At 40.9% G+C, this 26,659-nt stretch overlaps 2 protein-coding genes across 3 annotated transcripts in view; one reads left to right on the top strand and one right to left on the bottom strand.

Moving 5' to 3' along the window:
* Positions 1 to 4,422: 4,422 nt before the first annotated feature.
* LOC143100424 (UDP-glucuronosyltransferase 1A1-like) lies at positions 4,423 to 22,081 on the bottom strand. 2 transcript variants are annotated; one of them, XM_076263589.1, is made up of 5 exons: positions 21,170 to 22,081; positions 5,948 to 6,079; positions 5,660 to 5,747; positions 5,137 to 5,356; positions 4,423 to 5,034 (listed from the first exon to the last, which is right to left on the bottom strand). In XM_076263589.1, the coding sequence occupies exons 1-5, from the start codon at positions 22,037 to 22,039 to the stop codon at positions 4,746 to 4,748; spliced, it is 1,599 nt and encodes a 532-aa protein (XP_076119704.1). In that variant the 5' UTR covers positions 22,040 to 22,081; the 3' UTR covers positions 4,423 to 4,745. The 2 variants fall into 2 exon arrangements, with proteins under 2 accessions (XP_076119704.1, XP_076119703.1); XM_076263588.1 differs by lacking the exon at positions 21,170 to 22,081 and adding an exon at positions 10,247 to 11,153.
* A 2,838-nt stretch (positions 22,082 to 24,919) lies between these two features.
* Positions 24,920 to 26,659, top strand: part of nxph2a (neurexophilin 2a) — a 12,112-nt gene continuing 10,372 nt past the window's right edge. Inside the window, exons 1-2 of the mRNA XM_076262592.1 lie at positions 24,920 to 25,333; positions 25,586 to 25,724. Of these exons, the coding sequence (XP_076118707.1) occupies positions 25,680 to 25,724 (45 nt within the window). The 5' untranslated portion in view covers positions 24,920 to 25,333; positions 25,586 to 25,679. The remainder of the gene's footprint in view (positions 25,334 to 25,585; positions 25,725 to 26,659) is intronic.

The raw sequence follows: 26,659 nt of genomic DNA, 5'->3' as shown, positions 1-26,659 counted from the left end.
TTAATTAACTTATTCTGGTCCACCATGTAAGTTCTGAAGACTTCATTTATTAAACACCATTTTATTAACATTAATCATCTGCTGTTTCACACAACACTCATTTTCAGAGATTGGACTTTTGGCTCTTTTTTGAGTTTGCACTAGACGTTCTCATTGTCCGTCGTTTTGACAGACAGGGTTGTAAAACATTCCGTCAATAATCTATTTTCACGTGTCTTTAATTTCAATGTCAGTTTCGTGTGATGTCATGGCCACAGATCTCAGTGAAAACAATAAGTAGCATGGGAAATTACCACAAAGCTGTCAGATAGGCTACTCTCCGGTATTCGTTTATTTACTCAAGAATAGCCTATAGCTTAGAACTGTCTGGTGTTTTCATAGTTATAGGCTACTTTGCAACACTATCGTTTTGTCAGATCGCAGTTGCAGTAGGCTATTTAGCTCAGCATGATATTGTCACTGAAAGAAAACACGCAGCGTTTTAGTCAGAGAGGACTGTCATCTCGTTTTTTTTAGAACACCAGTGTAACCATAGGCCTACACTACCAGTCAAAAATGTTCACAATTGTCATGAAAACAAAATCCCATTTACCTGCCTGCTAGTTAGTTAAGTTAACCTAGGAATATCGGAAAGTGACCCATTAGGCCTACCGTCCGCGTCCTATTTTTGTCGGCCTATGAGTCACTTAATATTCATTTAACCAATACGGCGGATTCCTAAGGAAACGCAAGCACCCATCCCGTTTGGGTATCTTATACTATATTTGTACCAAAAAAGCCTACAGTGATTCGAAGAGCAGTAAACAGTGTTGTAAGGCTGCGTGTACAAAACCGCTTCTTTACAGATTAGCTGGCTAACGCTGCTTTTGCCAGCTGCCCGTTACGGCATGTCAAATTTTGTATAATTTTATTCAGATGAGAAAGATACGTTTAGATTCCCATGTGAACAGTTTAGGAAAAAAGTACCTATTTTGAAATTTGTTTTGCCATTTTTTCTACTGTCCCAGAGTTGTCCCAGACCTAATTCTATTGTGTCCCGGAAGCATTTGTTATGGTCCCCGGAACGTCGGGACATCGTTAATTTCGAGCCCTGTATGGTGGTTGCTATGCTTAATTAAGTGGTTGTTATGCTGGTTGCTAGGGTAATTAAGATGATTGTTGTTGTTGGTTGACAATATCAAAGTGGTTGCTAGGTTGGCATTAAAGTGGTGGTTGCTAGGTTGTTGATAGGGTAACCGAGAAGGTTGCTAGGGAAGATATGGTGGTTGCTATGCTAAATAAAGTGGTTGCTAGGGTAATTGAGGTGGTTGCTAGGGTAATCAAGTTGGTTGACAATATCAAAGTGGTTGCTAGATTGTTGCTAGGGTAATTGAGATGGTTGCTAGGGTTGATATGGTGGTTGCTATGCTAAACATAGCAGTTGCTATGGTAGTGGTGGCTAGGTTCTTGCTAGGGTAACTGAGACGTTTGTTATGGTGTTGCTAGGGTAGATATAGTGGGGGTTATGCTAAACAAAACAGTTGCTATGCTTGTTTTAAGGTTAATCATGTTGGTTGCAATGGTGGTTGCTAGGTTGACATTATGGTAGTAGTTGTTAGGTTGTTGGTAGGGTAATTAAGATGGTTGCTAGGATAGTCATGTTGGTTGACAATATCGAAGTGGTTGCTAGATTGTTGCTAGGTAATTGAGATGGTTGCTAGGGTTGATATGGTGGTTGCTATGCTAAACATAGTGGTTGCTATGGTAGTGGGTGCTAGGTTGTTGCGAGGATAACTTAGAAGGTTGCTATGGTGTTGCTAGGGTAAATATGGTGGGGATTATGCTAAATTAAGCAGTTGCTATGCTGGTTGCTAGGGTTATTATGTTTGTTGACAATATCAAAAGGTTGCTAGGTTGCTAGGGTAACTGACAAGGTTGCTATGGTGTTGCTAGGGCAGATATGGTGGAGGTTATGCAAAGCAGTTGTTATACTGGTTGCTATATATTTTCTGCAAGCCCATAGCGTTGACAGTGTAATTGCATTGTATCAATGCAGGTCAATAGGTCATTCGCTTTGAGGCCTGCTGCTGCCACGCGGACGACAATTCCCCAATTTTTTTTTTCAGAATGTGGTTCCCCTCCCTCTGATGAACAGATGACCCTGATATGGAAGATAGACATTTTTTTGTTTTCTCAGCCTAACAACTTTTGCATTGACAGTGTAATTGCATTGTTTCAATGCAGGTCAATAGGTCATTCGCTTTGAGGCCTGCTGGTGCCACGCGGACGACAATTCCCCAATTTTTTTTCCAGAATGTGGTTCCCCTCCCTCTGATGAACAGATGACCCTGATATGGAAGATAGAAATTTTTTAGTTTTCTCAGCCTAACAACTTTTGCGTTGACAGTGTAATTGCATTGTTTCAATGCAGATCAATAGGTCATTCGCTTTGAGGCCTGCTGCTGCCACGCGGACGACAATTCCCCAATTTTTTTTTCAGAATGTGGTTCCTCTCCCTCTGATGAACAGATGACCCCCATATGGAAGATAGACATTTTTTAGTTTTCTCAGCCTAACAACTTTTGCATTGACAGTGTAATTGCACTGTAATTGCATTGACAGTGTAATTGCATTTTTAAATTCGCACCCAACCGTACCTGTCATGTTTAAAACCGCATCCGACCCGTTTTCCGACACCAGAGCTAGTTAAAATCCGTACCCGACCCGACCCGCATTAAATAAAACTGACACCCGACCCGTACCCGAGGTAAACAGACACGTTTAAGGAACTAATTACACAACCATTAACATTGCAGATCCAACTTCAGCTGAAGTTGACAGGCATATCCTACATGATGTAGGCCTATTGTGGTAGCCTGGCTACTTTTCAACACCCGAGTGATAACATTTTACCACTTTTCAAGCAGATGCGTCTACAAGGCTATCGCCACACAAATGCTTAATTTAGAATTCAAACACGGCCTTGCACACACAACTTATTAACAGCAGTAGTAGGCTAGCCTACATTAAATGAAGGAATGATTCGGTCATAACCTACACCTGATTATGCATTAGCCTGTGAAACTTTATGGAAATAGGCATAAGACGTGTGACACTATCCCGTTTATTTGAGTGCAAGATTGAATGGGGAAAATGTGGCCTACCTTCTCCCACACATATGAGAAATCTCGCTCGCTTGCAGGGATGTCAATAGATCTCACAATCTAGGCAATATTGGGAATTAAACGAGCATGCGCTCTCCACCTTGACAACATGTCAAAAGAGTCATCTTTAGGCGTTTTTTTTATCAATGTGCAGCCACTTTTGTTCTGAAAGACTGCAGGCATGTGATTTTTAAAAGTGAAATAGCCTATAGGCGCCTGTTTTGGGAAGGCACGTACGAAACGTGCATTTCAAATGCTTTTATCAACTTGAATTGCAGGCATATTATTTAGGATGTGTTACTGTAGAAAATATTGTTACATATGCACGTGATGTTTATGAAAGGCCAATTCCGACCCGTGTCACCCCCGTGTCCGACCCGACCCGCACCCGCATCCGACACAGAAGAATATTTTTCACCTATTTTTCACATATTTTTTACATGGAAGGCCCCATGTGACCTTGATATTAATCCCACTACCCTGACTACCTAATCAGTCCATCAGAGCTGCCAACCCGCATTGGATTGGCGTGAGAGCGCATGGAGCCAATCAAATGAATGAATCTCATGGTCAATGCGTGAGAGTTGGCAGCTCTGCTGTCTAGCTGTTGTGATGATCTACTGTTAAAAGTTTGATTAAGATTCTTCAAACTCCTTTGGAGATGTGCAGCAAGTGCTGTGCCGTAATGAACAAAACGGCACACACAAGCACGCATTTGAGCCACATGATTCAATGATCGAGTTGAGTTATTTCTCTACATGTGACCGCAGACTGAGAGTTAATGATGACCGGTATGATGACTGTTTTTCATTGTTTAGAAAACAAAATCTAAAGATCTAAAGACCATTGCATGACTTTCATGATGTTAGCAGTAGGCCTAGTTGAATCCAAATGCCACAACAAAAATACAGATTAGACCTAAACTCAACAAGATCTTATTCGAGAAACCAACATGAAGAGAGCACCAACATGACAACACACAATGACCAAGCAAGGAAGACTACGGAAACAGGGGCTTGATATGGCAAGAGCAACAAGGTACAGATGAACACAATAAACACAAGAACCAGGTCCAACAGACCTACAATCAGACAACTCAGCAAGACTTGAGGTGAGGGATGTCAAGAGACAGAAAACAGAGACACATGGCAAAAAATAAACAAATGAGCACATGGTTGACAGGCAACTAACCTCTAACCCTCTATTCTCCGCTGTTTTTGCAGTTACAGAGGATATGACTTGGGCTTCCATACAGACAAGTTAACAACAGGCTCATGGGTAATGTAGTCAGTTTTCTTTATTGTCATCATACCAAGTTTTCTTCATATAGACTATTTGTGTCGAAATTATTGACTTACAGCAGAAGTAGGCCTACACATGTAGTCTTCTATGTATGCAATAAACACCCGTTGTCAACAGCATTCATTGATTAGAAGAAACCCTAGGCCCTTTACAGCCAAATAACTAGCTACAGAAATTCCCTGTATATTTTTACTTTCAAATAGTTTCTCCAAACACACTAGGCTATAATAAGGAGGTAGGCTGTGTTTTTTTCCCTCAGCCAGTGCCATTCACCTTCACTCACAAACAAAACTCCAAAAACTACTCTCGCTTGTTTTTCTTTTGTTTAGTCTTGTTTCGTGTGCACTTCTTCAAACAGAACATGCAACTTTTAAATGTCACAAGAACAACAATGAGCACAATGGTTGTCAGCAGTGTAATCACATCAAGGCTGTGGTACTGGATCCAGTTCAGCTCGTGAGCAGCTGGGCGCAAGTGCTCCGCTCCTTGGTGTCTCATGACAAACTCGGTCCAGAAGACAGCCAGGTCGAGAGGTTTAATCGGACGATCGTTGTGCACAGCTGAAAGCTTCATCATATTTGCCTTGTAACTGGAGAATGAAGGAAACAGCACTTTGCATGAGTGTCATATTCACACTTTCAAACAGAGAAATAAGATGTTTCTGGAAAGGCCATTATGAAATGCACCATACCTCTTGTCATTAATGACTTTGTTGAGGGCTTCCAAAAGTTTGGCTGTGGTCACGTCAGCAATGGTCAAAGACTCAGCAACACCACGTGCAACCATGCGTTGAACATTGTCAGCTTGGTCACCAAACAGTGGCAGCATGACCATGGGCACCCCGTTGCATATACCCTCATAGATGCCATGAGACCCTCCATGTGTGATGAAAGCCTTGGCCAAAGGGTGACCTGGAATCACAGACACAGTATAGTTAATTAAACAAACATTACTACATTCTTAAAATGAATGTGTTGAAAACAACACAACGTGCATTGTTTTAACACATCTCTGTGTCCAGATAGGGACAACACAAGTTTATTTTGTTTCCTTATTTATTTGTTACACAAAATCTGTTAAAAACAACACAACTTGAGTGTTTTAAGAGTGTAGTTATGGGAATAGAAAAGCTGAAATAACTAATTATTTGCTTTAGTTTTCAAACAAAAATGTTTTCCATCAAACAGGCATGAACTCAAATGCATACAACAAACCTAAGAGATCATTTTGAGGCAACCACTTCATGAGTTTGACATTCTTTGGGGCATTTTCAGGCACAGGTCCAGTGTATCTCCACAAAACCTTAGGAGGAAGTAGCATTAAGTATGAGAAGGAGACTGACCTTCTATCTAAGTACACAAGCATACTCTGCAGGATACCATTTGTTTGTAACAGTTTGATATTAATATGTCTCTCTTTCATAAATAATATCTTGATTTCCTCGCATTAGTGGGGCCAAAATTATCCTGAACAGCCTTGAAGAATAAGAGCTTGTTGCTCACCCTCTGTGGAATCTGCCTAAATGCCTCAAAGAACACTCGGGCCTTGTCCTCTGGCATCTGGGACACCATTGAGCCCAGGGTGAAGACCACAAAGCCATGCTCACCAGATCCACTCACAAACTTCTCCACCTCCTGAAATGGAAACACAAAATAGATAATGCTCAGAAACCCAAGATCACAGGTTCCTTAACAGAGGAAACAGAGTGGCCCTTTGCTACCAAGTCTACAAAATGTCCTAAACAAATGCAATGTGCACAAGATAATGTGCTCTAGCACTACAATGTAGTGCATTAAGAAAGCAGGACATGGAAAGCTTAAGCATTTGGTGAGGCAAATACAACCAATAGTGTAAAACTGACTTTGTAAACAATGGGCTCTGTTATAGCGATTGGAAACGCATGGTTAGAGACGCAAAGTTTAAGGGTGTTTAAGGGCGTGATTTTGTGATCAGAGACCAGGCGCATTGTTCAAAAGGGTTGTTATTCTGTTTCTTAATCAGTCTTGGGTGTGTTTTGGGCGTAACATCCTTTGAACCAATGATAGTGACATCTGTCATTCCCTTTAACAGCATGCAGCACAACTTCAAACTACTGCTATAACTACTTCTACAACTGTGCACTGGTATTTTGACAGTCAGTGCATTTGAAGGAATCTGCTTGTACGTGAGACCATGTATGGAACACAGGGATTCCACTAAACCTTGCTTTACTAAAACCTGTTTGTGACTAGCAGAGTATAGCCATATGCATCTGCACTCACCTATTATTTGAACTCATAGGCAAAGTGAAACTTCACCGTGGTCTCATAGTCAACGACAAAACAGTTCTACACAGTTATTTACTTTTACTATTGACTGACAAGTTAACATAAAGACATCATCAGAAGATACAGCATGCATCTCAAGATGTTCATACACTACTCAATATGGAGCACAGTTGGTCATTTGTGAGTTGTTTAAAAATGGTTAAACCACGAAGACCAGGGGGAATAATTATCAATAAGAATACAGTATTGAGAAGAAAAAAGGGTATTTTGAAGGGTTTAGGAGAACATTTGAGATCTTGTTAGGAGCTGATACATTTCTTGTGAGACAAACAAGATGTTTTTATGACAAAGGAATTCTCCTTTGGCTGGTCTTCTTACTAATTCTGCACCAAATAAAAACTCTGTAAACTGCTATAAACTTTGTTTGACACTTGTGGATAAAAAGAACATACCGCAGGCAGAGGAATTCTCACAGTTAATTCCCCCTATATGGATCAGGTTGGGCATTAGTGGCTTCGGATACTCAAAGGTAAAGTCATACCGCATCAGCCAGATAGCCCCATGACCCAAAATCTCCCTGTAGGTGATGTCTTTCTCCAGATACCTACTGGACAACTCATCAAAACTGGCATAAAGCAAACGACAAAGGTATACTCCAGTCGAAATCATGTTCTTCACCCTCTGAGGGAAATTCATCAGTGTATCCTGACATAAAGCGAGGGACACTGGGCTGCACTATAATCAAGGCCACAGGGCATACTACGCAGGAAGTAGGCCGCAGGCAGCGAGAACGCCTCCGCTATGATGGAACCGCACGGCAAAAAGGGGTCTGTGAGTAGGAGCTCAAAGCCTTCGCTGCGGAGCTGCTGCATGAGTGTCTGGTCGTACAGCAGACTCTCACAGCCCTTCACCTGCATGCTGGTGAAAGTGATGCCGGTCCAGTGGCTGCCATCTGCTGGTATCACTAAAAGTTTCCTACCCTGAGCAGAACCCACGCAGAAGAGATCTATCAGCTATCAGCAGCCTGGTGAAAGCTATGCTGGTGGAATACAACGCAGCCATGGAGAGCTCTGAACTGTGCAGGTGTGGCTGGGCAAAATAAGTGTTCTCTAGTGGAGAGGCTCACAGTGAGGAGTTTACTGTGAGGTGTGTTTACTTTTCAGTGGGCTGGACTTTGCGTCTTCTCATGTTAATCACGAGGTAAGAAACATGAAAAAAGTGGTCTGGACCAGGTCTGAATCAAGGCTTTAAAATAGAGCAAGTATCTTGCAACTACATTAGGTCTTGATGCTATGCCCTGTGCTGTTCATTTTTAAACGTAGGCTTTGGTAATTTCCTAATTATACTAATACTCCCTTTTGTGTTTTGTTTATATTATGTTAGAATACAATAATTTGTACAAGGACAATTCGTTCTCTGTACACATTTTGTGCCACCTACCAGTGACTCAGGAGTTCACACATTGTGAGGTGTGTTTACTTTACTCTGGGCTGGTCTTTGCATCTTTTCAGATTAATTATCAGATGACAATGGTCTGTACCAAGTATGAACAAAGGCTGTTTGATCCACATGATTACATTATCCACTATTCTGGAGTGGAATTTAGTCATCTAGCCTGTACTTGACCGCGGGTGAAAGTTAATGGTGAGAGATGGAGACTGTTTTAAACAATGGAAGTTATAATATATAATATATAATGGAAGATATTAATCCCACTACCCTGACTACCTAATCAGTCCTTAGAGCTGCCAACCCGCATTGGATTGGCGTGAGAGCGTGTGGAGCCAATCGAATGAATCTCACGGTCAATGCGTGAGAGTTGGCAGCTCTGCTATCTAGCTGTTGTGATGATCTACTGTTCAAAGTTTGATTAAGATCCTTCAAACTCTTTTGGAGATGTGCAGCAAGTGCTGTGCCGTAATGAACAAAACGGCACACACAAGCACGCATTTGAGCCACATGATTCAATGATCGAGCTGAGTTATTTCTCTACATGTGACCGCAGACTGAGAGTTAATGATGACCGGTAGAAAAGCTGTTTTTCATTGTTTTGAAAACAAAATCTAAAGATGTATCAGTTTTCACTAAGTTTGTATCATTGCATGACTGTCAAAATGTGTTTCTTGGTGTGTTATTCCCCCAACGTTGTCTTCAAGACAGTCTGCCTTACACACACATGAAATGCATGTAGAGCTATGAGCTTGCTGTGGTGAGATACATTTTTATAATACACTTTTTATATTTTAATTCTTTAATTCTTTAATCAAAATCAAATCAATGCTAGTACTAATACATGAAATGCTCTAGCCTAGACTCTGCTGAAAAAAAACACAATATATAATATGTGTGTGTGGCACTTACAATGACCAGAATAAATCCCTATGAATAAAGGTAGTGAAAATGCCCTAAAAACAGCTTGGGGTTCTAAGGGTTAAAGGAGCCCTATGCAACAATTTTAGCAAAAATGACCTTAATTGTGCAGGTTGAGAGTCGTTCTGATGGTTCTACAACACTTTTTGGGTTGTTTGGTGGGTGCTTCGTCTCCCCCTATCGCTTCTCCATGGAAAAACCGAATATACAACTTTCTGAACCCGGACCGGGTAAATCCGGATGTGACTCAGCGGAAGTATCCAATCGCGCCTTGAAAATGTAGTCAGATTGTTTGCTGTTGAAATTTTAAGTAGCCTACCCTTGGGTGAACTTCGTTTTTGTAATGTGGTTTGATAGTCTCTTGAACAATGTTATACAATGGCATTATACAACATGATAATGCATGTATAGATGATGCATGCCAAATTTGGAATGAATAGAATGAATGCCCTTAGACCAGATCATTTTACTTCTACTTCCATTTTTTTAATGTCTGATTAGTAGCCTGGTTAGCCCGCAGACCTTAATAGTAATTCACGGTCTGGCAAATGTTAATTGACTTATGACTTCCAGCAGGGGCGGAACTAGCAGTGAAATTAAACTTAAATTGGTGCATTAAAATCTCACCAAATCGTTTCAGAAGTGTAGCAATCTCATAAACAAAGGTATAAATGCAGTTGTTTACTCAAATCCAAAGAAATACACATCCATACCAAATTTAAGATTGTATTTGCGTGCCCATGTTTTAGGGACATTGGAAATGGGCTTCAATGGCCTCGCGGAAATCGGAATCGGAAATTCCGAATTTGCCAAAGGTTCGTATGAGTATTCCCAGGCTATCTGATTAGCAAAGATACAGAAGACTTGACAAATCAGAAGAACAGAATTTTGACCATAAGCCAAATTGTTTTTAAATATCCGTAAACATATTACAGCGCCACCTTGAGGCCAATGTGTGTAATTTCTTCTTCCTTTAGCAGATGAAGTTTCCAACCCACATGTGAATTATGATGCCTTTTGCGCAGATGGTTTATGCTACCCAGACACTTTTAGCCCTTTTAGCCTAAATATTGATGAGTGCAAAACCGAAACACTTCCAGCAGCTACACTGCTTGGACCCCTAATCATTAATCTATCAAAATAAACTAAAAACAGCAAACACACCTGTGGCAGGGGGTTAGACTTTCCTGCTTGCATCCCACCAATCATGATCATGTTGGGCATCAAAGGCATGGGGAACTCGAAGGTAAAGTCATAGTACATAAACCACAGTGCTGCATTGCTCGCCAGCTCCACAATGGATGTCTCTCTCTGCAGGAAGTCTGAGGCCACCTTGTCTGCATGAAGGTAAAAACGACTGCAGGCTGAAGGCTCCAGCAAGGACCTAAGCAGATTAATAGTCCTCTCCCACAAGTTCATGCGATTGCTGAAGTGTGTGAAACGGCGTGGCACGTATGAAACAGGACTAGGACACCGTGTGGCGATAATGTCAAGGGGACAAGGGTAAAAACCATGCGTGTAGATGGAGGGAATATCCAGATAAGCTCCAGTGATGATTCCTACAGGCGAAAACCCATCTGTAAGGAGAGCATCAAAGTCATAATCCCGTAGGGTCTGCATCAGCTCCTTGTTGTACAGCAAGCTTTCACAAGTCATCATGGTGAAATTACTCAGTTTGCCTAAGGTCATCCAATGTTGATGTAACTTTGCTACAGAGGTTGAGATGTCCATGCTCATGAATTTACCCAGGTTTTGTCCAAGGGTGTCTTTCATACTTTCCTTGGTGTATGGTACAGGAAAGGTGAGGGTGGTGGTGTGCTCTGAGGGGCCCATACTAAGACTGGCCTCTGGGATCACGACCACCACCTGGTTGCCTCTCCTCCCCAGTTCCTCCACCAGGGGCTTCATGCCGGTCCAGTGGCTGCCATCTGCTGGTATCACTAACAGTTTCCCACCCTGAGCAGAACCCACGCAGAAGAGAGCTATCAGCAGCCTGGAGAAAGCTCTCCTGATGGATATCTGTGCAGCAGCCATGGAGAAACCTGAACAATGTGGAGATCAGACTGGGTGTGTTTATGTATTTACCTTTGGAGACACTTACGTAATCTGTGAAAGGGGTGTGTTTTAGTATAGAAAGACAGGTTCAGGAAAAATATGGAAATGTCATTCAGAAACACGTGGGTCTGAGAGTCTAGGCATCTGTGTGAACATCTGTGAGACTATGCCTATACCTTGAGGAATACCTTTATTCCAGAGACTTGTATATGCTTCACTCTTCTGAAGGTGAAGGTTTTGCATTATTTCTGACACCTCTGACACATTATGGTAGTGGAGCAGAGCAAAGGTAGTTAATCCTGTGCATGCTGTCATGCTATCAGGTGATTGATGATGGTAGCCCAGCCCTTTCTGGCCCAACATCTTACTAGTTCAGAGGTGAGAGGAAAGAAGCTCTTCTCACGATCTAAACAAGTATACATATTCAGGATGACTTAGTTCTTTTCAAAAGTGATGATGTGGACCGTACCTTTGAAAATATGATCTTTGATTGATAGAAAAATGGTAAAAAAAAAAAAAAAAAGTTTCTCAACCGGGCTACGTCATTTCATTAATTCAGAAAAGATTGGGTATGTTGGGTGTTAAAACTAATTTCTTATGGACACATGTAACACCCATGCCATGTTCATGCAACATAACTTAACCTGACATCCACTAAATCTACTGGTACTAAGCCATACTAGTAAAAAATACTGTGCAACAGAAATGTCCGTTTTTTTTTTTTTTATCTGATAGATCTAAATCTAGATTAACTGTGCATGCAAAGTCATCTGGTATCAGGTTACTTGTTTTTTTGTTCACACAACGACACCTTACTTGGGCACAGTCACAGTCAGACATTTGGACAAACATACTCATTCATGAATTTCTCTTTATGTTTGGATGTTATGGATTCAAAAAGTGTACACAAAACAAGCTGTTTTATATTTTACATTGCATTACTGTAAGTAGCCACATTTTGCTCTGATGACAGTTTGCACAACTGTGGTATTCTCTTAGCCAACATCAGATAGACTGGAATGGTTTCCCAACAGTCTTGAAGGAGCTCAGATGTTAAGCACTTGTTGGGTGCTGTTCTTTCACCAATGTTAATGGAAAAGCATTCCAGGTGACTATAGCTCATGAAGATGATTGTAATAAATGTACAAAGCCTGTCATTATATGTCTACTTTGAAGGACCTAAAATATACACATATTTCGTGTTATGTCTTGTCTTCTTTATTGCTTTATAAAATTGTCAAAAAAGACGGAATATTGTTCTGCAATGTAGAAAATAGTAAAAATGAAGAAAAGCCTATGAATGAGTATAGGTGTGTCCAAACATTTCACTGGAAGCCTACAGTTTGCATGAATTTAAATGTCACTATCACAGCAAAGTGCATAATGAGAAGAACACTGACAAATCTATTTACATTAATAGTAGCCTAATATTAAACTCCAATATACCTATAGAGGAGTTTTAGGAGTGTTGGTGTTAAGGAGTTGGTTTCAACTACAAATGCTTAAAAGGATATTACATTTATTTGATCACAGTTAACTAAGTATTTATTCCCTTTATTATGACCGCCGCTAGCGAAGCGGTCATGTAATGATTGTCAAAGTTTTTTGTTTTGTTTTTTTTTACAAAAAATCCCCCCGTGCTGGGCCCCCCGAACCGCAAAAAAAAGCAGTTTTTCCTAAATAACTACCTGAACCGTGGCACTGAGGATGAAGAATATTTTATGGTATGTTGGTCTCAAGGGCCCACATCAACCTGGCCCATAATCACTCATTTGTGATTTGCACCCCCCTGGTAAAAAATGAAAATGCAATATCATTCTGCTTTAATCGCCCCTATCTTCAGTTAAGATGTACAGAACTGCACCAAATGTTATGTGTATGATTGACCTGGCATTCTCTGGGAGTATGCCAAGTTTCGTAGAATTTCATCCATGGGGGGGTCTAAAGAAATTTAGGTTATGTGTACATTTAGTGACTGTACACTCATTGGCCTGTAGATGGCGATGCACACATATACACATGCACACACACACAGGCACGCACATACTATCGGTATTAGAACGGCCGATACATAATTACAAATTCAGTAGGATTAAAAGAAAGCCAAATATTCATCATCATCATCATCATGGCTGCATTTCCGGTATTGGCGATAAGTAGTCGTTTGTCCACTAGATGGCGCATCGTTGCAGTGAGGCGTAATTTTGTTGGAAGTTAAAAGTGGGTTGGAAAAACAATGGACGCTTCCTACAAGGACTGTAGTTTACCGCAGAGAACGTGTAATAAGGATAGGACGATGTTCACATGAAATGTAATTCCCATTTCTTCTTGAAGCCGAAATAAATCTGAGAATGTTTATTGGACATGCTTGGTTTTTACTGCAGGTACGTTAATCTTAATTAATAATATCAATAAGGACCTAGGTACAATAATGTTACCATTAGCGTTGGTTGAGTGATGGAGGCCAATTTGATTGCATTTGTAGAAAACTATAAATGCGGTTATACCAAGCAAATTGATAGCAGCACTGTAATTGTATCTTTCGACTGTCATTTGTTGCACGTGCTACAAAAATCATTCTGTGCAATGGAAGATTTACCAACGTTACACCGGTCTGATACAGTTTTGCCTATACATGCGTGAGACTGAGACGCCTGTTTATTTGTTGTAAGTGCGTGCAGGGTGTGAGAGGGGAATCGATGTGCTTTGATTCCAGCTTGGTAGTTGTAGTCTGTGAGATTAAAAAGCACGTGTGTGTGAAGTATCCAAACAATGACACCTTCATTTCATTATGGCTGCTTTAGCAACACACCTTAAGCTACTGTGTAGTGGGTCCCATTTAGAAGTGGCTACTTCATTCGCGCTTTCCTTGACTCATGGAGCTGCGTGAATTTTATTACAACTTTTCGCACGATATGGCAGTTTAAGTCCGCTTGTCGCCAGCATAGCCTATTGACAATTTATGTTGTAAATAGGCCTACCTACCTTATAGGCCTACCTGTAGCTTAGGTAAGCTAACAGCTTTCTATTAGGATCTAGTTTGTTAGTTACAGTTTTGTCATAACTCCCTGATGCATTTTTGCATTTAGAATAGCCAGAGCGTGGATATCTCAATCGGAAAATTAAACAATATCGGGCGCCTATGGACTAAGCTGGGTGAACCCAGCCTGATCTGCCCGCTATTTATTTTTTGATTTCTTAAAAGATTGAGCTTGGTCTGGTGAAAGCCAGACAAGCCATGGACCTCAGTTACACAATGCAAGGGAACATGAATCAGCCTATATTTGCAGGAAACAACGGCCAACAGCTCTTCAACTTTGGCCCGTTAAAATGTGTATGAACAGTCTAGCGACGTATTTCATCAAGGCCCATTTGGACATGTCAGTTAACTGGTTAGATGTAAAACAGCATTTCGTCTATCCATCCATCCAAAAATGACCTTTGTTTTTGATAGCTGTTGAAAACGGCATGGAACTGACAGAGATGTTTTTGTCTATTAATAAATAAATAAATAAATAAATAAATAAATAAATAAAATTATAACATTACGCTGATACCTTTTGCTTTTCCCAAATACAATGTAGCCTACAGGTGTAAGTGACCTTTCATCAATCCAGTTGCAATGGATGAACTGTGATGAACTGCCCTACTTGTGATTGTTTAGAGATTTTAAAGGTTGTATAACAATGCTACAACTTCTTTGGCTATTCTACAATCTATTCACCTTTTCAGCTCCAGTAGGCTACTTTCTGTGCAGCCGCACACACACACACACACACACACAGGCATGCCAAACAAGCATACACAAAAGTTTCAAGAGTGGGGGATGGAGTAAAAGATGGAGACAAATTGATAGGTGTGATTTATTTTCGCGGAACGGATGTACAGGACTGAGCGGCGGTCATATTTTGTACCGCTATGCGGTACATCTAGTTTACTCAACAATAGCCTGCCAAAACACTATTGTTCTTTTGCAGTACAGTGCAGTTTCATCATGTTCAAAATACTGTATTTCTGCACTGGAATGTATCCTACAATGTAGTCATTGCAATACAATATTTTAACATTCAAAAAATACACTGTGTTCCAAATTATTATGCAAATTACATGTTTCTCAGATTTTCCTAAATAGTTGATGCAAATGACAGTCAATATAATTTTCAAGTAATCAACTGTTAGAGTATAATTCAAATTTTATTGAACAAACCTCCCACTGATAACAGTATTTTTTTCAAAAATAAAAAACTCAAAATGCACTGTTCCAAATAATTATGCACAACAGAGTTTCAAGACATTTTATAGGTTGTAAAGAACTAAAAATGGTCATTTGTTGAATTTGCAGCATTAGGAGGTGATATAAATTAAATCAAAAGTTATTTCAATCAAAAATATCTTAACAGGCCCAAGTTACATGTTAACATAGGACCCCTTCATTGATATCACCTTCACAATTCTTGCATCCATTGAACTTGTGAGTTCTAGGAGAGTTTCTGCTTTAATGTCTTTGCAGGATGTCAGAATAGCCTCCCAGAGCTGCTACTTGGATGTTAACTGCCTCCCACCCTCATAGATCTTTTGCTTGATGATGCTCTAAAGGTTCTCAATAGGGTTGAGGTCCAGGGGAGATGGGGGCCACACCATGAGTTTCTCACCTTTTATGCCCATAGCAGCGAATGACCCAGAGTATTCTTTGCAGCATGAGATGGTGTATTGTCATGCATAAAGATGATTTTGCTATGGAAGGCACGGTTCTTCTTTTTGTACTACGGAAGAATGTGGTCAGTCCGAAACTCTACATACTTGGGGCAGCCGTGGCCTACTGGTTAGCGCTTCGGACTTGTAACTGGAGGGTTGCCGGTTCAAACCCCGACCAGTAGGAAGTTGAGCAAGGCACCTAACCCCTCACTGCCCCGAGCACCGCTGTTGTAGCAGGCAGCTCACTGCGCCGGGATTAGTGTGTGCTTCACCTCACTGTGTGCTGAGTGTGTTTCATAAACTCACGGATTGGGATAAATGCAGAGACTAAATTTCCCTCACGGGATCAAAAGAGTATACAGTATATACTTATACTACTTACTTACTTTTCACACCGTCAGGCACCCTAAAGGGGCCTACCAGCTCTCTCCCCATGATTCCGTCCCAAAACTCTGCCACCTCCTTGCTGACGTCTCAGCCTTGTTGGGACATGGTGGCCATTCACCAACGATCCATCCATCTGGACCATCTAGGGTTGCACGCAAGCCCGGAGTGAGTAATCGGGAGAATCGGGAGAATTCCCGGTGGGCCGCTTCACTTTTGGGCCGATCGAGGGAAAAATATTGACATTTGCCACATTAATCTATCTTCTCTTAAAGTAGGCTACATACGTTCCGCATTCTATGCCTCTGCATGGGTTGTTCTCCCCTCCCCTCCCAAGAAGAGTTGGTTGGGTCTATAGCCCGTCTTTTCTAAAAAGTTTTCTCAGATAGCCTACTATAGCTGGGCCGCCGGCCCTTGATCAGGGAGGATGGATGGTAGAAAGAGCTAATGAGGGACTGTGAAAAGGAGACCTCTCCTTTTCCCCTAGCTATGTTGTTTTACCCTGTTAAAAGACATACACCCACCTACACTAAGTTTCAGTTTTAATGCTGTGTATGTGTTTATGTCTTGTGTATGTATCTGTCTAAAATGGTTTAACCCAGGTCTTGATTGGGTAATTGGCTGGCCTATTTAAGGCTGGCTCACTTCACCCAGGTGAGAGAAGTCTAGGAGTGTGCATGTTGCGTGCAACAACTTGTTGTTGTGAGGTTGTGCGCTGAGAAACTTTTGCATTGCAAACCGGTTGGATAATTTTCTTTTGTTTTGTTAAGTCTTTTTGTTTGCACTGTTTCCGCACTGTAAATAAATCTGCACTCTTCACCAAATTCCATGTTTGCTTGCTGTGTCTCCACCCCATCATCACCTCAGTGAGTCCTAGCCGCTCATCCTGCATGTGGGTATGAACCGCAAGGGCCATATTTTCACAGGGACTAAAAAGGCCAGGTAAAAAAGACGAAAAGTATTGGAGGAAAATACGGAGCCCGGGAAGGGTCACGTTGGTAAATATTTTTACTATTTCCCACGAAATACTTTTGCGTTCCCTCGCAATACTACCAGTGGCAAATACCTGTGGCATGCTTAATAATGTGGAACATCCTTCTTAAGAATCATTGCATGAGAAAACCAGGGAGAGGTCGCAAGATGGGGGTCGGCCAAATCAGCTCATACTTTGTATGTGTGATAGGTATGTGGAACTATGAACAGCCATATGATTAAAACCCTCCAGCTATTTTCCGTTACTGAGTTCTGGGGCCCCCCTTGGAGACCCTCAAAAATCAGGCAATTTATGGCTGAAAATGACTGAAATTGCAATGGCTACCCTGATAATTCTGATAAAGATATGAACATAACTTATATATTTCCATAGAGCCTGGGTTCACTAGTTTTACAGACCAAAAGTTGAAGATGAAGCATTGACATTAAAAGGGTGTACTAGGGGGTTATCAGAAACACTAAAAGCAGAATTTTCATCTGGTCAAACAATCATTTTTATGAGGCAATATCTCACATGCGCAGTGGCTTTGGTGAGTGGTTTTACTGTTGCTGGAGAGAGGAACATCTACTGATTCAAAAACTATTGTCGTCTAATTGGGCCACACATAATGCGAGCTGTGACAGGAGGGTCTTTATGGGCATTTTTTTTTTTGCCTTCATACTCTGAAAAGCCATTTTCAAACAGCAATATCTGGAAAACTATCTCGCCTGTAGCCTTCAAATTATCTACAGTCAATATCTGGTAGTAATAGCATCCAGACATGGAATGTCAGGGGTGTAGCTCAAGTATAACCTAGAATGGTAGGTACTTAAACTTCTTCCAAAATTTGTCTTGGCGAAATAAAATAGCACATTTGAAGAGTTGTTGAGCCCCCAGTTTTTCAGATAGAAGACTTTACAGTAAGCATCTCTGGTACCAGGTGAAACACTGTACAAAATTAGGTCTCTCTTAGATGATTAGTTTCACAGATATTAAAGAAGCCCTATACAGGTCTGGTTATTCCTTTGCTGTTTCTGGGTTTTCGCCAGATTTGGGGTTGCATTTTTCACGACATAGCTCCCCCTGCAGCTTCGGTAGCAAGTGGCTAAACCCCCACTAGCTAGCGAGCTAGCCATCAAGAAACCAAGCTAAACACCAGTGGCGGAGCTAGGGGGTGGCTTAGGGGGCTTAAGCCCCGAATCTTTTTTCAAAAGCCCCGAATCTTTTTTTAGTGTTTTAAATTCCCGACCTCTTATTTCCAATATAACTTCCTCTCGGTTTCTCTATAAATGTCACAAAATGCTCTATTACTGAGGAAATATATCCCTTATTTTCAAAGCCCAATATTGAAAAATAATTTGACTTGCTACACGATCTATGCCAGGTCTCTGGGCTATCCGCTATGGTGATTTCAATGGTTAGATTGATTTGTTTAGATCCAGTGAAAATGCTGCCTTGACAACGCTACGTCATGGCTTCGGTGTTCCAAAAAGCCTCTGTCAGAAGTCTGTCACTTTTACAGTCTGTGATAAAACACTTTGTGTACATGTTGTTGAAACGTTATGGATATTAGAACGTTTTTCAAAAGACCACCCAGCTCCGTTCAAGCAACAGCATCGCCCAGTGAACTGACGGATGGTGTTGTTTCAGGTTGGTGATTTCACGTTAAGAGCTTTCAGTCAGTTAGGCAGGCTAACGTTAGGCTACTTGGCTAGCTCCCTAAATGCTTAACGTTAACGTTAAATGGCCTCGTTCGTCGGCGGAAAAGGCAAATTCAGTACTCTCATAGGCTAGCTAAGCCTACTGCAGAATAAGAAATTCCAGCTCCCAAAACAAAGTGATCCTTGTCTGGTAATAAATTAGGCTACACTGTTTTGAAATGTCAGAAAAACCCATTAACAGTTATCTGCCCATGTCAACTTTTCAGTGTCATATGTTGCACAAAAAATGTTAACTGTTAGCCTACCTTAAAACCTTGTTGATATCCTATCCACCACCACAGATCTTATAATCCAAGAGTCCACATAAATATAAAAGTCATGTTATGTTGTTTTGGCTGCCTAACTAATTATTAACTAAAAAAAAAACATTACAATGATATATTGAGAGGAAAGGGCCCTTTCCATAAGTGTGTTAATCAAGCACCATGCAGTCTGCATTCATAATCTAGGTGCTTGATTTTATGCACCTGTGTAAAGGGACCTGATGAAACCTATGAATAATCTTGCTAAATTACAAAATTAATATAATTTAGAAACGCCTATGTCAAGATGATAATGTATTCCTTCTAAAATACCCTTGTATCATGATGACTGGCCATACTGTAATTATATCAGAATATTATGTATATTATAGTATAAGATATTCTATATATTTGTCACACAGATGAGATCAGGGAAGAGGAAGAAGGAGAATAGCAATAATAAACAATAATGTCATATCAAACAATAGCCTAATGAAAATAAACAAATACTATAATATACAAACCATAAGAAACGCTTAATTAAGTACATGCTAAACAGATATGAACAGATATTGCCTCTTGAAAGACCCAAAACTATAATTTTACACAGTGTGCCAGTCAGATACCTTGAATCTGTTGAATGTTAGTTTCACATTTTTTAAGTCTCAATGTGTCCATTAGTTTACACAAAATTCACTAGAAGTCATTATTTAAGGGGTTATTTAAAAAAAAAAATGAAATGGGCTAAGCCCCGAATGTTTACAATGTCTGGCTCCGCCCCTGCTAAACACATACAGGGCTCACAATAAAACGGTCGAGCAAACACATTGTTCAAGAGACTATCAAACCACATTACAAAAACTAAGTTTACCCAAGGGTAGGCTACTTACAATTTCAACAGCAACAAAGCCAAGTCGGCATCCGTTTTGCAGTCTTCTTAGAAAATACAATCTGACTACATTTTGGAGGCGCGATTGGATACTTCCGAGTCACATCCGGATTTACCCGGACCAGGTTCAGAAAGTTGCATATTCGTTTTTTCCGCGGAGAAGCGATAGGGGGAGACGAAGCACCCACCAAACAACCCAGAAAGTGTTGTAGAACCATCAGGACAACTCTCAACCTGCATCATTAAGGTCATTTTTGCTAAAATTGTTCCATAGGGCTTCTTTAAGGTTCAAAAATGGAAAAAAACACATATTTGGCCAACTTCAGAGCCATATTCCAAAAAACTGCCAACAGGTATCAGGTCCAAACTGACTTTTTTTGAATGATCAAAATCTCTGAGAGGGTGTTCAGCCTCATTTTGTAACAGTGAGTTTTTAAAATCTTTCCTTTTTTGCATTTTCACAGCAGGACACAGCAGCCATTTGACAATGTGCCAATCCCAAAGTCCGGAGACACAGACTCACGGACTTTGGTGCTGTCCAAATCCCATTTATACCTATCTGAGTCTATGTGATCTCACACACTCACTCACTTAGCACCTAAGATCAATTAAGTCTGTGAGTCTTTAGTCCTTAGGGTTCACTTTGGGATTGGCCCAAAGTGTTTCTGATAAATTGTGTGAGATGTGCCAATCCCAAAGGCAAACCCCTAGAGCAGTGTTTCTCACACTTTTTCAGACCAAGGACCAAAAATCACGGACCACCTAGCTAAAAAAACAAACCGCAGACCTACTTCAACAGTATATTACACAATAGGTATATTCACTGAACCACCTTGCTCATTGTCTTTGCACCTTGCTTGTTGTGTCAGAGGATTCATATGAGTTAAAGTGGCGTAGCTTACATAGGCATGCTTTGCAGACCTGTTTGGATTTACATACAAGTTGGTTCTTATATTGTATACAATTATGATGCCTTTTGGCCAGATGGTTTATGCTTCCCAGACACTTATAGCTCTTTTAGCTTAAATGTCAGCTACTGTAGCTAAACCTAAAGGGGTTAAAGCAGCTACACTGCTTGGACCCCTAATCATTAATCTAATCAAAATAAACTAAAAACAGCAAACTCACCTGTGGCAGGGGTTTCTGTTTTTCAGCCTTCATCCCCCCAATCATGATCATGTTGGGCATCAAAGGCATGGGGAACTCAAAAGTAAACTCAAAGCGCACAAGCCACAGTGCTGCATTGCTCGCCAGCTCCACAATGGATGTCTCTCTCTGCAGGAAGTCTGAGGCCACCTTGTCTGCATGAAGGTAAAAACGACTGCAGGCTGAAGGCTCCAGCAAGGACTTCAGCAGGTTAACAGTCCTCTCCCACAAGTTCATGCGATTGCTGAAGTGTGTGAAACGACCTGGCACGTATGAAACAGGACTAGGACACCGTGTGGCGATAATGTCAAGGGGACAAGGCAGAGCACCGTTCATGTAGATGGAGGGAATGTCCAGATAAGCTCCAGTGATGATTCCTACAGGCCAAAAGGGGTCCGTGAGGAGAGCATCAAAGTCATAATCCCGTAGGGTCTGCATCAGCTCCTTGTTGTATAGCATGCTTTTGCAGGTTATCATGGTCAAATTACTCAGCATGACCATGGACATCCAGTAATGCTGTAACTTTGCCACAGAGGTTGAGATGTCCATGCTCATTAATTTACCCAGGTTTTGTCCAAGAGTGTCTTTCATACTCTCCTTGGTGTATGGTACAGGAAAGGTGAGGGTGGTGGTGTGCTCTGAGGGGCCCATACTAAGACTGGCCTCTGGGATCACGACCACCACCTGGTTGCCTCTCCTCCCCAGTTCCTCCACCAGGGGCTTCATGCCGGTCCAGTGGCTGCCATCTACTGGTATCACTAACAATTTCCCACCCTGAGCAGGAACCACGCAGAAGAGAGCTATCAGCAGCCAGGAGAAAGCCCTCCGTGCACATATCTGGGCAGCAGCCATGGAGAAATCTGAACAATGTGGAGATCAGGCGGGGTATGTATATGTATTTACCTTTGGAGAGGCATATATACTCTGTGAAAGGGGTGTGTTCAGATGTAGCAAGACAGGATCACGTAAAAAATGAGGAGAGATATGCAGAAACACATGTCTGAGAGTCTAGACACGCCCCCCACCCCCACTCTCTCAACACACACGCACAAACACACACACACACACACACACAAGACAAGTTACATAAACAAGTTCACTATTCACTGCCATGTTTCTCATGCTCTTGCCTTTTGAATAGTGAATATGGGTTATATATCAGTTTTCCAGTTGGTGCTTGGATGATAGGCCAATAATATGTTCCTTCACATACAGTAACTGCATTTCATTGTCTTTGTAACAGCATTTCGTTGTATAAGTAAGTATAAGTATTTATTACACGGCTCTTCACAGGGCAAGTAGAAGGCTCCATTGGCTTGAATGGGATTTCCCAAAGTTCTACGTTAAAATATTTTCATGTAATTACCGCTGCAAACATATAATTACCGCTGTCAATGGCAACGGGTTTTGTGCTTCTGATACGTCTTTCATATCACTACGGAAGGACTGGAACTTCATTCAAAAGTGAAAGCAAACGGTTGATCAGCTGTGTTCTAAAGAATGTTTGATTTAAGTTCAGCGTGTGTTGTTGCGAACTATTTGTTTCTCAGCAAATGCCACGATGAACGGTAACAAATAGGCTAGGCTATAGGCTAAAGTCATATCGTGGGGAGTTTATTATTTCGTTAAAGTAGCCGTGTAATAAGCGGGATAATGTATAGAACGCCGGTCATTATTGGGAAAATAAGTCCCTTCAGGGCGGAACAAGACCCCTCCGCTGCGCGTCGGTTCGCCCTGTCGGGACTTATTTTCCCAATAATGACCGGTGTTCTATACATTATCCCTTACATACTCTTTTGATCCCGTGAGGGAAATTTGGTCTCTGCATTTATCCCAATCCATGAATTAGTGAAACACACTCAGCACACAGTGAATACACAGTGAGGTGAAGCACACACTAATCCCGGTGAGCTGCCTGCAACAACAGTGGCGCCCGGGGAGCAGTGAGGGGTTAGGTGCCTTGCTCAAGGGCACTTCAGCCGTGGCCTACTGGTCGGGGTTCAAACCGGCAACCCTCCGGTTACAAGTCCGAAGCTCTAACCAGTAGGCCACGTTGTCTTTGTACTTGTACTCTGGATGCTTCACTCTTCTGAAGGTGAAGGTTTTGCATTATTTCTGACACCTCTGACACATTACGGTAGTGGAGCAGAGCAGAGGTAGTTAATCCTGTGCATGCTATCAGCCCCTGTGGTGATTGATGGTAGCCCAGCCCTTTCTGGCCCAACCTACTAGTTCAGAGGTGAGAGGAAATAAGCTCTTACATGTTCAGGATGACATAGCATTTTTCAAAAGTGATGATGTGCATCGTACCTTTGGAAATCTATGATCTTTGATTGATAGAAAAAAGGGTCAAAGTTGAAAAAAAGTTACTTCACAGGGCTACATCACTTCATTCATTCAGAAATGATTAGGTATGAAATGTGTCAAGAAATCTATTAATCTCTCTCTAAAATCTACATGGTGTTAAAATTACTTATAAGCCACTGTGACAGAAATGTCAGTTTCTGTAGATCTAAATGCATACCTGTGTATGTTGAGTCATCTGATATCAGAGTCATCTGATATCAGGTTATTTATGTTTTTGTAGTAATTAAAAAAATTTTATTGTGTGTGTGTGTGGGGGGGGGGTATGTTGTGTGTGCTACAGTGTAACCAATGAAAATCTGGAGAAGAAGTTTACTGTCAGTTAGACGTTTGGACAAACATACTCATTCCTGGGTTTCTCTTTATCTTTGGATGATAAGGGTTTATTAACTAAAAAGTGTACACAAAACAAGCTGTTTTATATTTTAAATTTCATAATATTATAAATTATAATATATTTTAAATTTCACCTAGCCACCTTTTGCTTTGATGACAGCTATGCACAACAGTGGTATTCTCTTAGCCAACGTTAGACACATGGTTTCCTAACAGTCTTGAAGGAGCTCACATAGGCTACATTTTGAGCACTTGTTGCCTGCTTTTCTTTCACCCGTGCTATTGCAAAATCCTTCTAGGTGATAAATATGTAGCATAAATTTAAAAGTGTATGCCTAGCCTATACTTCGTAGGCCTAAGCCATCATCACACAAGTGAATAGGCTGCGTTACTTTGGTGCTTTCCTGTATTCAAAGGTGATCAGGTTCAATTAGCAATAGTTGTAGGAGCAGAAAAATTGTTAAAGAAAGGTATTTGATGACGTTTTGAACGCTTGGAGTAGGCTATGTATTTCTTGAAAGTCAGCTCCAAGTATAAGAACGAGCAATGTTTCCGTCACATGGAGGCGCAATTGATACACAGAAAGTGGAACAGTCCTTTCAAACCAAAAAATACGACAACTCACAACAGCTTTTGGGTTAAGTGGGTTAAGGACAGCCCCACTTACACAAACATGTAATGATAATGGATTAATAGAGGACTTGGCCAGATGGTTGAGTCTATAAAAGATTGTGATTGAATTGTTCAGGTATTGTCCACTAAACGAGGTAGATGAGCATGGCCAGAATCACATATTTAGACCAGACTGTATATCCTACAAAAGATCTAGTTAAGGTTGGCGAGTTAGTGGAATCTTCTTGTGTGAAAAAGAACAAGACGCTGACAAAATTGACAATTGTTTTGTGGAAACCTAAAATGTAATGGTATTTAATGGGTTAAAAAGACGTAGGATTTTTCAGCTGTGCTCAAGTCCAGTAGGGACTTTAGAGGGGATTCATCACATGCCTCTTGAGTTCCTCTGTGAAACGCACAGTGAGTGGAGTGCCTCCTCTGACAAAACTGAGGAAGGAGGAGAAAGCAGACTGGTCGACTCGTAGCATCGGTGGACAACACTGGAGCCACCAACTGGTTCACACAGATTATAATCATTCGTGAGTGATCGTACAGCTCGTCTTAAGCTACTGCTGGATAGTGACAGCAAGATCAAAATGCTCCAAAAACTGGCTTTTAATCTTGAAATCAACGGATTTTCATCAGTAAACAAAAGCAGTTAATACGTGGCCAGCCAGATAGGACAAGTGCTTACTATTGACTCCGACATCCTGAACGAAGTTTTCCAACTGCTAGGTTGCTTTACTTACATTTCACGAAGACTTGTCAAGAGAGTTGCTGTTTTAAGATGTCGAAAAGTACGGGCTAGTTTCCCCCAGGGCAACCAGGGTGCAGGTAAGTTTTAGTCTAGCCTACTTAATGATTTATGTGGGTATGGGCTAAGGTTTGGAAGGATGCACATGATCCATTCCAAATTGTTGTCTTCATCAAACCAATAATGTAACGACCGTGCTATCAATAGCCCCTACAAATAGACTATATTTGACATGTGCAAATGCAAAATGCATGAAAATATTTAAACACAAACTTACATTGAGAATTGCATTGTATCGCTGAGTTTTTTTTAAATATTTTATCTCGTTGCAGGTGTTCACAGAAATGGCATTTGTTTATCCAGAAAGCCAGCAACTGCGCATTTCCTCAATCTACTTCAAATAGATCAGCTGGACCAGAATCAAACATGAGGAACCTGCAGACTCTGTTGCTGCTGTTTTGTCTGCATAAGGTGAGTAGGCTACTTCATCCAGATATCTGGCCATGTGAATAAAAACATAGAACAATGAAGATGGAGAAAAAATATTTTGGAGTTTCAATGTGATAGGATGCACATTAACTAAAATATTAACTGTCAAATCTTTATAAGGTAATTATTATTATTATTTTTTAAAAAGGACATTTAATATTTTCCATCAGGTTGCTCCGCGTAATTTTATTGAGCTGATTACAGGACATTACCATGGTCTAAACTGGCATGCAGGGTGCAGTTAATTTTCATAATTGCAGCTAAATAGTGCCTACATGGCATATTTGTGGCAAATAGTAATCCTTGTACAGGTTAATTTTCCTCTAAGGTTAGCAGGAGCAAGAAAACTCTTTAAGCGCCTCCTTATAAAAGTTAGGTGTCATCACAATTACACAGTACAGATCAGTAGCTACAATGATTACTGCTCATCCTCACACTTATGTGCCTAACACAATATATTTTTCAAATGTTATTGACATTCCTATTTAACCATTGTCACTATATAGGCATAGGCACCCCAGAATGTGTGCTGTTGTCATTGTAAATCAATACAAGAGAAATGCCAATCCGGTACCATTTTTCTTTAAACCCTTAATGTAAATTGTTTATGCATTTAATTGTATAAATATTTTTTTTCTGTGTAGATTTTCAAAAATGTGTGTAGCACCTCAGGTAACAGTGGGTTATTACACAATATATTTTGTGGCAGGAATAATTGTACAATGATTAGGCTATTTTACGGCCAGTCATCCGAATAGGCTCCAGTAAGATCTTCCCCTGTCCTTCAGTACAGTGCTCCCCTGAGAGCTGTGCCAGTGGGACCAGACGCCGTGCTCTGGGCTTTGGGAGCTATGCCCGCCTCAGGGGAGCCTTTCAATGCATCTGAGTCCCAGTAGTACGCATGGACATATTGTCTT

Source organism: Alosa pseudoharengus, unplaced genomic scaffold, assembly GCF_046254945.1.
Source record: "Alosa pseudoharengus isolate Yale_2024_CS ecotype anadromous, Long Island Sound unplaced genomic scaffold, YU_APseudo_1.1 YU_APseudo_1.1_scf_3, whole genome shotgun sequence".
NCBI classification, from domain to species: domain Eukaryota; kingdom Metazoa; phylum Chordata; class Actinopteri; order Clupeiformes; family Clupeidae; genus Alosa; species Alosa pseudoharengus.
This window is presented reverse-complemented; position numbering and strand designations above follow the sequence as displayed.

Bases quoted from the DNA above. Each gene is read 5' to 3' on its own strand.
- LOC143100424 (XM_076263589.1), bottom strand. From the start codon at position 22,039: ATGGCTGCTGCCCAGATATGTGCACGGAGGGCTTTCTCCTGGCTGCTG. The intron at 5,748-5,947 runs GTGAGCAACAAG...CTTCCTCCTAAG, and splicing joins TTAGGCAGATTCCACAGAGG to GTTTTGTGGAGATACACTGG. The intron at 5,357-5,659 runs GTTTGTTGTATG...CTGTGATTCCAG, and splicing joins GCCTCAAAATGATCTCTTAG to GTCACCCTTTGGCCAAGGCT.